Source organism: Eurosta solidaginis, chromosome 4 (genome assembly GCF_040869045.1).
Source record: "Eurosta solidaginis isolate ZX-2024a chromosome 4, ASM4086904v1, whole genome shotgun sequence".
In the NCBI taxonomy this organism is placed as follows: domain Eukaryota; kingdom Metazoa; phylum Arthropoda; class Insecta; order Diptera; family Tephritidae; genus Eurosta; species Eurosta solidaginis.
The window spans coordinates 55515368-55534673 of NC_090322.1; the positions used below are offsets into that span (position 1 = coordinate 55515368).

The following is a 19306-nucleotide window of genomic DNA, read 5'->3' on the forward strand; positions in this document are numbered from 1 at the left end:
TAATTTCTATAATATTTTCAGCCCAATTCTAAACGAAAATTCCATGCGAGTTTTTTCCCTTCTCCCATTCCTCGTATTATAAATAAAAATTCCTTGAGAGTTTTTTCACTTCTCCCTTTCCTCCTATTCTGAACAATGTTCGAAAAAGAGGAAACCGGTTATGGGAGAAAATTAGGTATTATGAATGTGATGGAGAGGGAGATTTCTGTGCCATTTCATAGGAGTTTTTTCGCTAGTTAAATTAAAGGGAATGCATCAAAATAGTTAAAGGAAATTGGTTCTTTTAAGAAAGAACACTTATTTGTACAAATTTGCGCCAAAATATTCTCACTGTTAATACAACAACAACAGCAACCACAATATTCTTTATTTTAAGTCGAAAAGTATATAATAAGCAACGGAAGAGCTCTTTGTATATTTGATGCAGCCATCCAGAAATTGCGCAAGGATTTTTTAAGAAGGCTTAATTAGATTTTGGCATATGGCGAAAGGCGAACTCAACTCGACGTGGCCTCCAGAAAATTGCTTTGCAGAATGAAAGCAGGTAACTCCGGCGGATTTGTGTTAACCCGCCGTCTTCTTCTTATGCTCCTCTGTTGATGTTACTGTGGCACCAATTCATTACTCATTTCAGTGTATACCACATGAAATGCAATAATGTGCATTGTTTATACCTTATTTCTTAATTTCAAACAAATTCGCAACAATAATTAAACGTTTCAATTTTTTAAACAAAATAAGAAATGCGCAACGAAATTTCAATTGACAAAACAGCTGACTTCGAAAATTCGAATTTCCTATTCCCCAATTTTTCTTCTCCCTAGGAGAAAAGAATTGGAGGAATTTTTCCGCGGGAATAAAAAAATCCGCGAGAACAAAATTCCGCGAGAATATTTAGAATTGGTCCGTATATGTTGAAAGAACGGTATTAAAAAAAATTGTGGAAATTACTTCACCAGGAGGTCCGTCGGTATATCTGGTTTAAACTTTATATGGACTGCTAAACGTTAAACTTTATCTACATTTCTGAAATTGCTGCGCAGAAAATTAGTACCCCTAAATTTCAATACGCATTATACTCAGATGCAACTGAAATATGTGTTTCACGTCTACACTACCTCTATATATGGTGTGTGTCCACTATTCACCGCAACCGATTCACCTATAGATTATACACTATGGCCAACAGAGGTGTGTGTCTCCGCTTTTCGGTGCAACATGTTCTGTAGCTAGTTATTTAACCACTGCCGCTAGATGGGTCTCCTAAACATTGTCTATGTAAGTGAGGATAAGCGTTTTTTTACCCGCAAACGTAGACGTATATACGGGTAAAAAAACATGGCTATTATTGCCAACAAATGCTACTTTGGATGAAAATCAAGCTCTACAACAAGGGTGCTCGTCCAATGCCTCTTTTGTCTAAGGATGACTCCCAATAACAACCAAATCGTATAATAACACGGAAAATTGTGGATGCCTTGAACTTCAAAGGAATTAAAAAAATTTGTCACACAAGCAAGACAGTCGATCGATATTCATTAACTTTGACTCCGTAGAAAAAAACGCAAGATGTTGCTTTGAAATTCAAGCGAATTTCATGCCACACAATTAAACAAAATCTGTCAACATTCATTCACTACTGGTCAGCCTGCACTTGATGCTTTTTAATTGTATTCCGTATTTTCGCTTGTTCAATTTGAATTTTACTGCTTTGCTTAGTTTTATCATTTTAGTATGAAACCATTTTTGTTCGAATTATTTGTGTCATTCCAAGAAGGACGCTGTTGTACTTTTTATTGACGTTATTGTAAAAACTTAACCTTAGTAATTCCAACAACGCAATTGTCCAAATTGCTCGGGCACCCTTGCTCTACAACTCACCAGTTATATTGTGCACAAGCGTCATGGCAGAATCATACAAGGTGGCAGCATGGATACCTACAAACATAAATAAAAGTTCCATGTACTTTGTTTTTGTAAATCGATGGACTAATGTCAAAATCGTACTGCGCCGGAAGTTGATGTTTCAATCACATTGAAAAAGTACAAATCAGCTCTCACCGTGCTGCCACCTTGTATAGTTCCATCATGACAAGCGTGAATGCTGAGAGCATTAGATGAGGCGGGAGTGTTTGAGAGAAAAGTTGTTTAAGCTTGTAGGTGCAGCCATGGTGTTTATAGTGCACACCATATTCTTGACAGTGCAAAGTACACAAAAAGTGATTGAAAAGGCTTATAGTATCATAACTGGCATGCGTTATACAATAATATTCCTCCCAGAGAGCGTGGAGCTTCATTGTTGTGGTATTAAAAGTGCTCCGCCCCTCATGCAATGGAAATGGGTTGGACCCTAGAAAGATTGCAGTCCCACATTTTTTTTTTTTTTTTGTTACGATGGAAAAAAATTATTGGTGTCATGTGGGGACACGTCGCGTGCAGGGGTCGAATCATATCATTACATCCTTGATCGTAAAACTAATTTTTTAAAAACATAGTTTGCGGATAATAACATACTACGCGATCATACATATTTTTTCTCAATTCATGAACGGTTTGTGATTCATCATTGGTGGGAGTGGGAAGGTAATTTTTTTATTAGGTACCCATTTATTATACTCAGCTGAGCAGAGCTAACAGAGTATATTAATTTTGTTCGCATAACGGTAATCCGTAACGGCATAAACAAATCGAGATAGATATAGACTTCTATATATCAAAATAATCTGGACGAAAAAAGAAATTCATTTAGCCATGTCCGTCCGTCCGTCGGTTTTTATTATTATTATTATTATTATTAGCTTCTTTATTTAGCCGTAGCTATTTAAAACTTTCAGGTACAATTTAGTAATACAAAATCGGTAATCTTAGCAATAGCTAATTGGCTCATTGTGAGCTATAATATTCTCTAATATGATATATTATCAGTCTTTTCAATATTTTAATATTTCTTTCGTTTTTTATATTGCTTGGCAATTCATTAAAAAGTTTAAGACCTTTATACATGAAAACATTTTGTGCCTTATTGGATTTATAAAATTTAATTCTAAAATCATTCTTGTTCCTTAAGTCGTAGGGTTGCACATCTCCTACATATGATATTTGGCTCGTAAGTACTTTGGTAGTAGGTGATATTTCATTTTAAACACAAAAAGAAGTACGTTTATAATTGTTCTTTGATTGATATTTAACCATTTCAGAGTTTCTAACATATATGTGATTGGTGTCAGCCTATTACATAATAGTATGCACCGCATCCCTTTGTTTTGTAGTTTTTGCAGCCTGCTTTTTATCTGTGTGGATCCCAGGAATAAAATGGTCGAACAGTATTCAAAATGTGGCTTGATCATTACATTAAATATCTATACGGCGCTGTTGATAGATATATTTTTGCGAATTCTTCGGAAAAATCCAATTTTTTTTTTTTTGAGATTTTACTGCAGATATAATCTATATGCTTATCGAAATTAAATTTTTTGTCGATGACAATGCCTAGATATTTAATTTCGTCAACTTTATCTATTATTTCATCATTAACTATAATAATATCTTCCGATTCGCCGTTGATTACAATTGCTTTCGTTTTTTTAACGTTGAGTTTTTCATACTAATATAGCTTGTTCATACTAATATAGTTATAGATAAATTTTAAGTTATAGTTCAACCTAGCAATACACTCCTGACATGAATTTCTGGTAGTATAATATACTACTATATTATAGTAGTGTATCATCTGCAAATTAACCACGATAAGTTGAGTAAATTTTGGGGTATCTTAATAAAAGTTGGTATGTAAGTTCCTGGGCGCTCATCTCAGATCGCTGTTTAAAATGAACGAAATCGGACTATAACCACGCCCACTTTTTCGACATCGAAAATTTCGAAAAACTGAAAAAGTGCGACAATTCATTACCAAAGACGGATAAAGCGATGAAACTTGGTAGGTGCGTTGACGTTATGACGCAAAATAGAAAATTTGTAAAATTTTGGACAATGGGCGTGGCTCCGCCCACTTCTAAAAGAAGGTAATTTAAAAGTTTTGCAAGCTGTAATTTGGCAGTCGTTAAAGATATCATGATAAAATTTGGCAGGAATGTTACTCCTATTTCTATATGTGTGCTACATAAAAATTAGCAAAATAGGATGACGAACACGCCCACTTTAAAAAAAAAAAAAAATTTAAGTAAAATTTTAACAAACAATTGAATATTTTTACAGTATATAAGTAAATTATGTTAACATTCAACTCCAGTAATGATATGGTGCAAGAAAATACAAAAATAAAAGAAATTTTCAAAATGGGCGTGGTTTCGCCCTTTTTCATTTAATTTGTCTAGAATACTTTTAATGCGATAAGTCGAACAAAAATTTACCAATCCTTGTAAAATTTGATAAGGGCATAGCTTATATGCCGGTAACTGTTTTCTGTGAAAATGGGCGAAATCGGTTGAAACCACGCCCAGCTTTTATACACAGTCGACCGTCTATCCTTCCTCTTGGCCGTTAACACGATAACTTGAACAAAAATCGATGTATCTTTACTAAACTTAGTTCACGTACTTATCTGAACTCACTTTATCTTGGTACTAAAAATGGGCGAAATCCGACTATGACCACGCCTACTTTTTCGATGTCGAAAATTTCGAAAAATGAAAAAATACCATAATTCTATACCAAATACGAAAAAGGGATGAAACATGGTGATTGAATTGGTTTTTTGACGCAAAATATAACTTTGGAAAAAACTTTGTAAAATGCGTGTGACACCTACCATATTAAGTAGAAGAAAATGAAAAAGTTCTGCAGGGCGAAATCAAAAGCCCTTGGAATCATGGTATTCCTGCCATGGTATTAGATATATAAATAAATTAGCGATACCCGACATGATGTTCTGGATTACCCTGGTTCACATTTTGGTCGATATCTCGAAAACGCATTCACATATACAACCAAAGCCCACTCCCTTTTAAAACACTCATTAGCACCTTTCATTTGATACCCATATCGTACAAACACATTCTAGAGTCACACCTGGTCCACCTTTATGGCGATATCTAGAAAAGGTGTCCAACTATATAACTAAGGCCCACTCTCTTTTAAAATACTCATTAACACCTTTCATTTGATACCCATATAGTAAAAACACATTCTAGAGTCACCCCTGGCCCACCTTTATGGCGATATCTCGAAAAAGCGTCCACCTATAGAACTAAGGCCCACTTCCTTTTAAAATACTCATCAACACCTTTCATTTGATACCCATATCGTACAAACACATTCTAGAGTCACCCCTGGTCCACCTTTATGGCGATATCTCGAAAAGGCGTCGACCTATAGAACTAAGGCCCACTCCCTTTTAAAATACTCATTAACACCTTTCATTTGATACCCATATCGTACAAACACATTCTAGAGTCACCCTAGTTCATTTTCCTACATGGTGATTTTCCCTTATTTTGTCTCCAAAGCTCTCAGCTGAGTATGTAATGTTCGGTTACACTCGAACTTAGGCTTCCATACTTGTTCTTTATTAATAATAATTTTTCATTATTGAGAGATTCTTATTTGATGATGTAATCTGCATATATACTTAAAATATTTCATAACAAGTTTGAGAATTACCTGTGCATATGTGAATCGAAAATCGAATTGAACGGAAAATAAATGTTTAAAAAAGTTTCAGAGGTTGATGGTGATCGAACTCGCGCCACACGATCACATCCGCAACATTATAAACGCTGGGACACTACGAATGCCTGATAGCTTGTGTCAAATGTTGTTTTTAACATTTTTGTGCACGCGAATTGTACCGTTACTTTTTTCTTTAACTTAATTTAAGAACATTGTTCTCATTTGTTGTGAACATTTGTTCATATTTTAAGACCAGCCGTTCTCTTTTCAATGGTGTCAGATCAAGCACAAGGTTGTTATTTTAAGAATTGATCGTTCGTTTTTCAAGAACAAAAATGTAAGAACATGTAAAGCTTGAATAGAGTACGGTGGTGCTAGAATTTAGAGGGGCTTTATTCTCTGCGTGGACGGATTGCACGGATTGTAGTCAGAGCAACAAAATACACGCAAAAATGTTATGCAATCGGTGCAATTTACATATGGTTTGACCAAACCTATGTTTATTTTGTGCAACGAATTATAGGAAATAAAAATGCAACTCTGCCTCAATTGCTTTTCGTAATTTGGTGGTATTTTGTTAACACCAAGTTTTTTCAATTAGAAAAATGTTTTTCTAAGCGACCCTCGGCAAACACCGGAGTGTATTTCTGCCATGAAAAGCTTCTCAGTGAAAACTCATCTACCTTCCAGATGTCGTTCGGATTCGGCGTAAAACATGTAGATTTTGTCCCGTAAATTTGCAGAAAAAATTAAAAAAGGAGCAAGACGCAAATTGGAAGAGAAGCTCGGCCTAATATTCCTTTGCTCTCGTAGTATTGCAATCCGTTCTATTCGTGCACCGACAATTTTTCAGAATTCAAGGTTGATATAAAATGTTATGTTGTTATAAGAACTGTCACTGTAGCAGCTTTCCAGAATGTAGAGTATTTATGCAGAGCTTTCAAACCAACATCGTCAACATAAGAACTAACACATGATACATACTTGCGGAGCGATAGAAGTAAGTTAAGCAAACTTACCTTTATTTCTCTCGAATTGTTTTTCGGTGAGTCACTATGGATTTGATCATCCTCATTTTCCAAATCATCATTTTCATTTTCTCCGATATATTGGATTTGCTGCAAATTTTATTATTATTATGTATGCCATTATTTGAATAACATTGTTTATAATTGAAATCGCTGTAGATGTGATGGTAACAATGCATTTAAAACACGCGATGGGAACCTATGGCTAAACCAAAGTCGGATCCACAGTAAAAGAACAAAAATAGACTAAAGATTTTTTCTTGCGATATCGATTGTGCTATTCACCTATCCTAAAAGCGATTACTTCAAATTTACGCTATACGTCAATGTTGTTGTTGTTGTTGTTGTAGCAGTGCTTCGTCCCATCCAAGAAGTGCGACTACTCACAAATTGTCATCAATATCCTAGACAGGTGTCCGAGAAAAGTTGCAGTTTCAATAGGGTGGGCTAGGCAGAAAGGCGTCTTACGGCTGAGTTCTCAGGTGCCGTATTTTCTCATAATGCTTGCGGAGATGACTTCTCAAGTCCCTGGAAGGCGGTGCTGCTTCAAACTATTCGGATACACAGGTCTCTGAGTATTCAGCAACAATTTTTTGTTCAGTATTTCATTCCCCCCCTTATGGGGAGTATTCTCGCCTCAGTGTAAATAGTGTTCTGGGAACAATAACAGACAACCCGTAGCAGCTCTGGTAGCAGAGTTTTGACAGGCCTGTAATTTCTTCCAGTGTGTATACTTAAGGCTCGGCAGTCATATTGAGGACACATAGCAAGCAAGGGGCCGGCCAATTGCTTTGTAAGTGGTTGTTGTTGTAGCCATAAGGATGTTGATGGTCCTTTGTCGGATGCAGATTCGGTACGCTCTGGTAACAAGCACCATTAAGGCACCAGCCCGACCATCTCGGGAACGATTTAGTATGACCACATGAAACCTTCAAGGCCATCCCGCCCTACTATCCCCTAGATCCATGAGGAACTTGGGGTCGCTAGAGCCTCGGCTGTTAACGTAACACGATTTGCCACGGGTAGGTGAGGTTGAAAATTGGGTTGGAGAAGCTATAATTTGCGCTGGCAACACAATAAAAGGAATACCCTACACAAACCCTTCAATCAATTTGGTATTTTAGTTGCCTCTTACGACAGGCATACCTGCCGCTGGTATATTCTAAGCCCCCTAACCCGCTGGGGTATATGGAAGTGGTAATGATCGTTTCTTTATATTTGCCGGCTGCCGGCAAGAGATTTGAGGATTTTGGTACTGCTCTGGATTTTAGGTACAATTGCGGATACATACTCGCCTAAAGGATAGAACGTCACACCTAAGTATTTTTGGATGTAAGACAGTCGGTAGCGTAATGCAATCGACGTGATTTTCCAATATGGTTAACATTTGTCTTATCGCCGTTCTAAATAAGGTCGAGCCGAAGGATCTGAAGAGACTAGGGAGATGGTGTTAATTTTCCCCCAGCGGCTTAGGGGGTCGGAATATGCCCGTGGTAGGTATGCCTGTCGTAAGAGGCGACTAAAATACCAGATTCAAGGGGCTGTGTAGCACAATCCTTTCAGGTTGCCAGCGCAATATATAGCTTTTCCAAACCCAATTGTCAACCTCACCTATCCGTGGCGTATCCTGTTTCACTTGGGGGTGGGAGGGAGGGATGGCCTGAAGGTTTAATGTGGCCATATAAATCGTTCCCGAGATGATCGGGCTAGCACCTTAATGGTGCTGTGTTACCGGATCGCACCGGATCTGTATCGGGCAAATGACAATCACATCGATAATCCCCAAAGCCTTCGGGGAGTAACCCTATCGCTACAACAACAACGACAACAACATGGTGTTTATTTTATTGCATAGCTTATCAAAGGGTGGGCCTGGGACCTGTGCAGTCATTGGCGTAGGACACAATGGTAGCCCGACAGTAGATAGTTACACAAAAGCCACCCTTGGCACCCCTTGTTTAATTCTTCTGAGTTTAGATGTCACGCTCCTGAATTGCACCGATACCTGCCCACCAGACAGGTAATTTGCAGTTTACCTTTTGTCACTAGAAGGAAGAAGAGTAAAGTGCCGATTTACTGTATCAAAGGCTTTTGATAAGTCTAGCGCAACGAGTGTTGTTCTGTGGTTCTGTGGTGCGATTTTTTATTAAATCTGCAATTTTTCTGTGTGTTGATAGCGCTTAGCGCGGTGGTGGTGCGTGTAGTTTTCGAAAGCTGATGATTGGCAAGTAGTAGGTTTGCGATGAAATGTTGTTGTTGTTGTTGAAGCAGTGCTTCGCCCCATCTAATAGGTGCGACCGATCGGTCTGATGCGTTAGTTTATGTCCCTTATTTGGGGGTCGCCGGGGTAACGGTGTCTTATAAGTTCACGCTCTAACGCTAATGTTGCGTACAACAAGCAAAATAAATGTATGTTGGGTTATTAAATTATTGATGTATACGACCTTAGATGCAGGAACTTCTTATTGTACGCAACTTTATGCATTTGTAACGATAGCGGTTGTAAATGAAGTAACACACAAATTTGTATAAACTTTTAACTTTTTAATTACTTCAGCGGGTTGAACTATGTAAAATTACATTCAATAAAAGCAAGAGCAAGAAGAAGATCTAAAACAATGACATTTCATATTCTTTCATTACATTCCTTCGCATTGGAATAACAGGGTTGCCAGATGGGCACGAACATGCCGGCCGCCTTGAACGACCGATAAGAGTTCGAAATTAAATTCATGTTTACAAATTGAATTCACATTTCAATTACTAAAAATATCTTAGATAGTTAAATATTTACATTTCAAATACATATGTATTAAGAGATCAACATTACAGTACAGACTCATCTTGTGTTGGCAGCAACGTTAGTTTCGCTATAGGCCGAACCAATTCACCATCGGCAGTCTTCAGTCTTACTACGCGTACTAATCCGTCTGTACCAGGATGACACTGAATGACACGCCCAAGTCGCCATTTAGTAGGTGGGCTAGTTGGATCGTGAATGATGACGACGTCATCTTCCTTTAGATTTGCGGAGGAACGAAACCATTTAGCCCTTTGTTGTAGGTTGACGAGATATTCGTTTCGCCAACGGTACCAAAAATGTTGTCGCATTGCGCTAATAGCTTGCCATCTTTGACGCAACCTTCCTGAGAAATTTTCGGTATCAGGTTCAGGCAGCGCCTTGACTGGCTCACCAATCAGGAAATGACCAGGGGTGAGAACTTCCAGGTCATCAGCATTAGCAGAGTGCCAATAGAGCGGTCGAGAGTTGACGCAAGCTTCAACTTCCGTCAACAGCGTAGAAAATTCTTCGTATGTTAATAATGAATTACCCAGAGCTCGTTTCAGGTGATATTTAACTCGCTTCACCCCTGTCTCCCAATAGCCACCCATATGTGGCGCGCTCGGCGGGTTAAAGTGCCATGTCAATTGCATATTTGCCAGATACGAGGTAACTTTTTCATCTCTCAAGCAGCGGTGGTAGGCGGCGTATAACTCTTTCTCAGCACCTACGAAATTGGTGCCGTTGTCCGAATAGATATGATGGCAATAACCCCTTCTATTTATAAATCTCGAAAGAGCGGCAATAAACGCTGGTGAGGAGAGATCTCCGACGAGTTCGAGATGCATTGCCCCAGTACTCATGCATATGAAACTGCATATATATGCCTTGCATGATTTAGCTCCTCTGCCTTGAGAGAACTTGATAAAATAGGGTCCTGCAAAGTCGACAGCGCTGTGCAAAAAACATCGATAACTTGTTAGGCGGCTGCTTGGCAGATCCGACATCGCTTGACCTAGCGGTTGACGGTTTATACGTTTACATTTTACGCAGTTGTGGTAGACTGCGCGAACGAGATTCCGAGAACTCATAACCCAAAAACGACGTTGAAGAACGGTTTGCATAATTTGCGGACCGGCGTGAAGCGTGCTGCGATGAATGTCGAGAACTATTAGCTTAGCCAGGACTGAGTTTTTCGGTAGAATTATAGGGTGTTTGACGTCTGCAGAGACCGAAGCACGTTTTATCCTCCCGCCAACACGGAGAATGCCCTCAGGATCCAAAAAAGGTTGAAGCCGGATTAGAGTACTTCGCAATGGTATAGGTTTGTTTGACCTGCAAGAAACAATCTCTTTCGGAAAAGCGTTAGTTTGGATATACTTTACCAGAGTATTTTCAGCGTGACGAATTTCACCGCAGGTGAGAGCGCCAGTAGTGCGTTGACTGCTGATTGTAGATTTTTGATGAAGCGTATAGCGTAGGCCATAACCCTCTTTAGTTTAGTGTACGAATTACATCTTGCTAATAGGTCCCACTCTTCTGTTGCTTGAGTGAGATGCGATACGGACTTGGTATTTCGTAATTCGGAACTAGCAGTTGGATCGAGTTTCATCATTTGTTCCAAATCTTCGTTCGTCTGATGTTGCCACTGATTTTCACCTTCGGATAACCAACTTGGGCCTTGCCACCAAAGACAATGCGCGAGTAGATACGAAGGAGTTAATCCTCTAGATGCGCAGTCCGCTGGATTATCCTCTGAACGGACGTGTCGCCAACACTGAGGAGCCAAAACTTCCTGCACAGCGGCTACGCGGTTCGCTACGAAGACTGACCATCGACTTGGATGACTTTTTAACCAAGCTAGAGTTATAGTCGAGTCAGTCCACGCATATAACCTTTTCATATTACCACCGAAGCTTAGCTGGATCTGCTTGACAAATTTAGCGCCTAGGTGCGCTGCGCACAATTCTAAGCGTGGAAGGGTCGTACTTTTTAAAGGCGCGACTTTTACGCGTGCGGCGACTAAAACTACCTTAAATTTTCCATCGAGTATTTGCGTGCGACAGTAAAGTGCGGCAGCGTAGGCGCGTTGCGATGCGTCCGTGAAGACGTGATCGTAAATTTCGCCGGTGCCAATCCAACGATTTGATTTGAGTGCAGTGAGCTCAGGCAACTGCTGACGATAAGCAAGCCATTCCTTCGCGACATCGACAGGCACTGGTTCGTCCCAATCAATATCCGCTCGCCAAATTCGCTGCAGCCAAATTTTCGATAAAATTGTACAAGGTGCGATTAATCCGAGTGGATCGAAGATTTTACTTGAGTCCGACAAAAAAGCTCTTTTCGTAAGAATTGCAGGCGTTGGTGTTAAGTTCACTGCTATCGATAAATAATCGTCGCTCGTGTTGCAAATAGTACCCAATGTACGTACTTCATCGCTGTCAGCCAACAAGTGCGAAATTTGTTTCGATGCGTGCGGTATATTTTCCTTAAGCTCATTGCAATTTGAGGCCCATTTACGTAACTCGAACCCAGCGTTAGATAGAACTACGGTTATATTACTTTGCAGCTTCATAAGTTCGTCGATAGAAAACGATCCCGTGAGGAGATCGTCCATGTAAAAATCGCGCATGATGACTCTAGCGGCTTCTTTGTGCTCTTCATCGGCATCTAAAGCTGCTTGGTGCAGAGAACGTACGGCCAAGTGTGAAGCCGAAGCGACGCCGTAAGTTACACGGAGCATTCGATAGTCTCGAATAGGTTCGGTTGGTGCATCACGCCAGACTATGCGTTGGTAGTCAGCATCTTCTTCATATACGTGAACTTGTCGATACATTTTTTCGACGTCGGCCATCATAGCGTAGCGATGAGTCCGAAAACGTACCATTATAGAGAACAGATCCTCTTGTAGCTGTGGGCCTATCATTAAAGCGTCGTTCAACGAGAAACCGGTCGATGTTTTCATCGAAGCGTTAAAAACCACTCTAAGTTTAGTGGTGGAACTAGTGTCTTTCACCACAGCATGGTGTGGCATGTAGTAGCTTTTATGCGGTGGCGCATCACCCACGGGCTCCATGTGACCCATACTTAAGAGCTCCCGCATAAACTCGGAATATTGTCGACGTAGCTCGTCATCCATAGCGAAACGTTTTTCCATTCGTAGCAAACTTCGTATAGATATGTTTCTCGACTCACCTAAAGGTACAGACTCCTTAAAAGGCAGGCGAACTATATAGCGCCCGTCTTTGGCGCGGCGGCAATGCTGGCGAAAGTGCTTTTCGCAAGCCTCTTCTTCAACAGTTAAAAATTGCTTAGGCGGAAACTCCTCGAGTTCCCAGAACTTACTCACCATTCTAATGAGTGGCACATCACAATGAAGTGAGAGAAGACCAGTATCGGGACTGGATGAACGCATGGCTTTTCCGAAAAGTACCCAACCGAAAACTGTGTTTTGTGCCATAGGTGTATTAGGCGGCCCCTTACAGAGCCCAGATAGCAAAAATTTATCCATTTCGTCCATACCTATTAAAACATCGACAGGCCCAGGTTTGGCGTAGTGCCGATCAGCGAGATCGAGATTTTGTATGTGAGGCCAAGATGGCATCTGTACACAAACGCTAGGTAGATCGTTTGTGATCTTCGGTAATATAAGCGAATTGATTGTAAAATTCGTAGCAAGAGATCGAGGTGTGAGTGAGAGCACGGTCTCTCCTTTAACTTGACCACCATCTGACGAACCAATCCCAGTGACATGAGCTGCCGAAGGTTTTCTAGGTAAACGAAGGCGTTGGATGCAGGCCTCTGTCACGAAGGATGCATGTGAGCCGTTGTCAAACAACACTCGTGCGGGTTGCCATCGACCTGCATGGTCTTGCAGGTAGACTTCCGCAGTTGCCAACAAGATGGCCTTGTCAGCTTCAGCGTGGTGAGATGCTACACAACCAAGATGCGGTGCATCAGGGTTGGCATTTATAGACGACGTTGCGGTTGAATCATTCATTGTTGAAGACGTAGAATTTTGTATAAAAAGATTGCGTTGCGGCTTTACGAACGGAGAAGCATGCACATTTAGATCAGCACCGGAGGTGTTACTTTCATTGCCACCATGAAGTAAGGTGTGATGTCGACGTCGGCAGATGTTGCATACTGATGAACTACGACACTTTGCTATAAAATGGCCTTTGCTCAAACAATTGAGGCAAGCGCTGTGTTTCTTAATAACTGCAAACCTAGAAGCGACATCTAATTTACGAAAACTTGGGCAAGCGTAGATGTTGTGTTTGGCATTGCAATGCATACAGGGTGCTACGTTCGCTACGGCACTAGAGTTGGAAGACGGTGTGTGCTGTTCATCAACCGCATGAAGGACGTTTGTTGTAGTCTTCGCTGCTACTTTGAGCTGACGCGCTCCTTGGGATGTCGTCGACAGTGTAGTAGTCGTCGGCAACATTTCCAGCGAGCGAGCGCGTATTTCTAAAAATTCGACCAACTCTTCGAAGGTAGGCAAAGCATCCTTGACTAGCGAAAGCTCCCATTGTTTTCTGGTCTCGTAAGCCAGTTTTGAAACCGTGATGTGAATGAGCCAGTCGTCCCAATATTCGACAGGCCTACCTAACGCACGAAGTGAACCAACGTGCTGCATAGTGACGTTTAGAATTTGCTTAATAGCCTTACCAGTATCTCGCGGTGCTTTTTCGATCGCGAAAATAGCTTTAAAATGAGCGTCGACCATGACACGCAAAACTTCGTACCGTGCGGTGAGTAAGTCCCACGCCGCACTGTAGTTGGCATCGCATATTTGTAGACTAATTACAAGTTGAAGTGCCTCACCTTGAAGACAGTTACGCAAATAATGCAATTTCTGACTATCAGACAAGCTCGCATTTTTATGTACGAGTGACTGAAAGGCGTCGTGAAAAGCCAGCCAATTTGTAGGATCGCCGCTAAAAGTGGGTAACTGTAACTTGGGTAGTTGCACTGGAGACGATGAAAAACTTGTTGCCGTAGGTATACGCGGGGTTTCAGGGGTTCCGATGAGACGTTTGAAATTCGCCTTTGCTGTAATGTACCATTATTCTGCCTGTGCACGCGATTGCTCTTCAACCGCTGCGTTTTCTTCACCGCACGACAACTCTACTTCTTGTTGAGCGTCAGCGAATCGGAGCCACTGCTCCTCGAGAAGTTGTAGATATGTTTCTACCGATTCCTTATCTAAGGCTAACTCATCCTTTTTGCTTGTTACCACATATCGCTTGATTGCATTCAATGCAGAATCGCTCACCTTTAGTTTCGACATGGCGTGATTTGCAGATTTGGGGTTATGTTATACACGTGAAAATGTTACTACTAAATGTGTATTTAAACCCGCACTTGTACCAGCAAAAACCTTTGATTAGCTTTAGAAAAGTTTTACGTTGGTTTATAACCTTTTTTCAGCACAAAAGATTCAATTCCGATGAAATTTAGTTGCAGATTGTGACTCGCAACTATGTATGTATGTATGTACGTGTGCCGGCAGTATCCGGCTCGCAGGACCAGCTTGTTGCGTACAACAACCAAAATAAATGTATGTTGGGTAATTAAATTATTAATGTATACGACCTTAGATGCAGGAACTTCTTATTGTACGCAACTTTATGCATTTGCAACGATAGCGGTTGTAAATGAAGTAACACACAAATTTGTATAAACTTTTAACTTTTTAATTACTTCAGCGGGTTGAACTATGTAAAATTACATTCAATAAAAGCAAGAGCAAGAAGAAGATCTAAAACAATGACATTTCATATTCTTTCATTACATTCCTTCGCATTGGAATAACAGGGTTGCCAGATGGGCACGAACAGCTAAGGTTGCGGCCTCCGTCAGAAATTAAGGCCGGATTTCTGGGATTCTTCCAGAGGGAATAAAACGAGCCGGCAATTGATTGTCTGTACCGATAGATGACCTTGTGATCAGTTTATAACTAACGCTAAGTTTAACAGTTTAACTTCTTATTAACAATGTTATTGCAAACTTTTATGCGAGCTGAGCGTCGATAGTATGTTCGTGAGAGCACTGGTACAAGTTAGGCTACAAACAGTTTTGGAAAATTGATCGGTATTGCCAAGATAAACCTCAAACATGTTTGAGGCGTTCTAAACCAAAACGCAATAAGTGTGCCCTTACTTACACTTTCTAAATCCTATTTATGTAATAATATTTGCGATGTTCAAGGCAAGGATTACTTAATCCAGCTCGGAATACTCCTTGAAACACCTACTGGCGAAAGCTTTCTAAAAAATTGCAAAACGTTACTTAATGGACTTCACACAACCCAAGCTAGAGCTGGACCATGTAATTCATATTGGAGTACTAATATGGCAAAAATGGTACACATGATCTAACGAATGTTTCCCCGAGTTGCTGAAAAAATTGTAACAACTCCTCCATTCTAAACATAAAAATTAACAAAATTTAATAATATTCAAGCAATAATGCAATAATTCAAAAAGATATCGAGCCAGAACTCAATAAATAAATTTTTTCAGACCAAAACGCAATAATCGCAAACATTTATTCCTGCCAGCAATTTTCATATGATTTAATCGTCTATCGCCAAGAAGTAACTATTTCGATATGTTTTGCAGTTATTAAGGCGTTATAAGTTCATTTCACAAACACAACAAGTAAGAGCGTGCACATTTCAGGAATGAAGCTGAGCAATAATCTTGTCCAATTCCTAATATCCGAATATTCGGCTGTACAGCATATTTAATATCTATATAGAGAACAGAGTTACATACTTAAGCGTGAACAGAGTTACATACTTAAGCGACCAACGCCTATAACAACCCTCACATTATGGTCCACCCCTGTTGAAACAGCAAGCTTCCTTGGACTCCAGTTAAAGGATATTGATGACATTTTGTAATCGGTCACATCTATTGGATGGGGCGAAGCACTGCTACAACAACAGAAACATATACTTAAGCGACATTTTCCATAAATATAATACAAAAAACAGATCGGTACTTTGTGTGAGGATGAGAGGTTTCACGTTTCTTGTGGTCCACATGAGAAAGCTATGACCAGGCATAAATTGATGCAATTTGAAGTTTCTAGCTGTTAAACAGGGACAGAAATGACGAAAAGCTCCTTATCTGAACAGTCGATTTGTATGGAGTATATACTATATACTAGCCTTTACCCGCGGCCCCGTCCGCAAGGAGAAAATAAAATATACATATGTGCTATTCACGTTAGCCTGCTTATCAAGTTGTCTGTTTAAAAATTGCTTCTGTCAATGTATTTTATTTTTTAATACATTAAAAAAAAAGAGTTAAATGAGCTGATAGGCACGCTTACATGAATAGTACAATACTTTTTTTTTTTGAATTAAAAAAATACATTTTGTTTTTAAGTTAAATTAATTGATATAACAGGGGTGAAAGAATTACTACTCATAGAACAAAGGAGTGATACTACAATTAGGTAAAACCAAAAAGAATTTTTTACATGAAAGTAGTGTTGCTTTTTCGTGTGTTTAGTTGGTTAAAATATTACAAAAATTGTAATTATAGTTGTAACAGTTCGTTACAGGATTCCTTTAAAAATAGAACGAAAAAGCTGTGTTAGATATTAAAGATAAAACATACCGAATTTTAATTACGAATAATTTGCAGTAAATCCACGGCAATGTGTGCTGAATTACCGGTTTCGAAGAGACCTAAAATGATCCCGGAAGAGTCCCTGAATGACACCAAAATAGTCACGAAATGATGCCGACGGGATCCCGGACAAATTCCGAAAACTATCCAGAAATGATGCCGGAAGGGTCCCAAAATATTCCCGAAGTAGTCACGAAAAGTCCCGAAATGACCCTGACGGGATCCCGGACGGATCGCGAAAACCATCCAGAATTGATTACCGAACGGTCCGAAATGAAATAGTCCGGAAAAAGTCCCGAAAAAACTCCAACGGGATCCTGAACAAATCCCGAAAATCACCCAGAAATTATCCCGGAGGGGTCCCAAAATGATTCCGAAATAGTCACGAAAAAGGCCCGAAATGACCCTGACGAGATCCCGAAAACCATCCAAAAATGACTGGAGGGATCCCCAAATGATCCCGAAATGACCCTGAAGGGATCCCCGAGGGATCCCGGAAACTATCCAGAAATGATGCCGGAAAGGTGCCCAAATGATCCCCATATAGTCCCGAAATTACCCTGACAAGGTCCCGGATGGATCCCGAAAACCTTCCAGAATGATGGCGAAAGGGTCCCCAAATGATCCCGTATTATTCGCGAATAGTCCTCGAAATGATCCCGGAAGGGGCCCCATAATAATCCCGAAAAAGTAACAAAAAAATCCCGAAATGAAATCCCGAAAGGACCCCGACGGGATCCCTGACGGATCCCGAAAACCATCCAAAAATAATCCCAAAATAGAAGTCCCGAAATGACCTTGACGGGATCTTGAACGGATCCCTAAATGATCCTAACGGGATCACGGACAGATCCCGAAATCCATCCAGGAATGATCTTGGAAGGGTCCCAAAATGATCCTGAAATAGTCTCGGAAAAGACCAGAAATTACCCTGACGGGATCTCGGACGGATCCTGAAAACCATGCTTAAATGATCCCGAAAAAGACCCGAAATGAACCTGACGGGATCCCGTACGGATCCCGAAAACCATCCAGAAATGATGCCGGTAGGTACCCAAATGATCCCGAAATAGTCCCGAACTGACCCGACGGGATCCCGGACGGATCCCGAAAACCAACCAGAAATGATGCCGGTAGGTACCCCAGAAATGATGCCGAAAAGGGCCCCAAATTATCCCCTAATGGTCCTAAAATGACCCCGACGGCTCCCGGATGCCGAAATGGTTCCTAAATTATCCCGTATTATTCGAGAAAAAGTCCCGAAATTACTCCGACGGGATAACGGACGGATCCCGAAAACCATGTATAAATGATGCCGGAAGGTGCACCAAATGATCCCGAAATAGTCCCGAAATTAACCCAACCATCCAGAAATGATGCCGGAATGGACCCCAAAAAATCCCGAAAAAGTATCGAAATGACCCCGACGGGATCCCGGACGGACACCGAAAACCATCCAGAAATGGTGCCGGTAGGTACCCCAAAGTGATCCCGAAATAGTCCCAAAATGACCCCGTCGGGATTCCGAACGGATCCCCAAAACTATCCAGAAATGATGCCGGAAAGGCCTTCAAATGATCCCCTAATAGTCTCGAAATCACCCTGAGGGAATCCCGAACGGATCCCGAAAACCATCCAGAAATGATGCCGAAAGGGTCCTCAAATTATCCCGTATTAGTCGAGAAAAAGTCCCGAAATGACCCCGACGGAATCCCGGACGAATCCCTAAAACAATCCAGAAATGATGCCGAAAGGGTCCCCAAATGATCCCGTATTAGTCGAGAAAGTCCCGAAATGATCCCGACGGGATCCCGGACGAATTCCGAAAGCCATCCAGAAATGATGCCGGAAGAGACCCCAAAAAATCCCGAAAAAGTTCCGAAATGACCCCGACGGGAACCTGGACGGATACCGAAAACCATCTAGAAATAATGCCGGTAGGTACCCAAAAATGATCCCGAAATAGTCCCAAAATGATCCCATATTAGTCCAGAAAAAGTCCCGAAATGACCCCGATGGTATCTCGGACGAACCCCGGAAACTATGCAGAAATGATCCCGAAATAGTCCCGATATTACCCCGTCGAGACCCCCGACGGATCCCGGAAACTATGCAGAAATGATGCCGGAAAGGTCTTCAAATGATCCCCTAATTGTCCCGAAATTACCCTGACGGGATCCCGGACGGATACCGAAATCCATCCAGAAATGATGCCGAAA

General features: G+C 40.8%; 1 protein-coding gene across 6 annotated transcripts in view; it reads right to left on the reverse strand.

The window, feature by feature from the left end:
* LOC137249799 (zinc finger protein 892-like) overlaps window positions 1-19306 on the reverse strand; it is a 185026-nt gene that overhangs the window by 81209 nt on the left and 84511 nt on the right. For 5 of the 6 annotated variants that reach the window (XM_067781728.1, XM_067781727.1, XM_067781726.1 and 2 more), the window contains exon 8: window positions 6648-6746. The exons of the other annotated variant lie outside the window; for it this stretch is intronic. In XM_067781728.1, the coding sequence (XP_067637829.1) occupies window positions 6648-6746 (99 nt within the window). The remainder of the gene's footprint in view (window positions 1-6647; window positions 6747-19306) is intronic. 6 annotated transcript variants of the gene reach the window in all.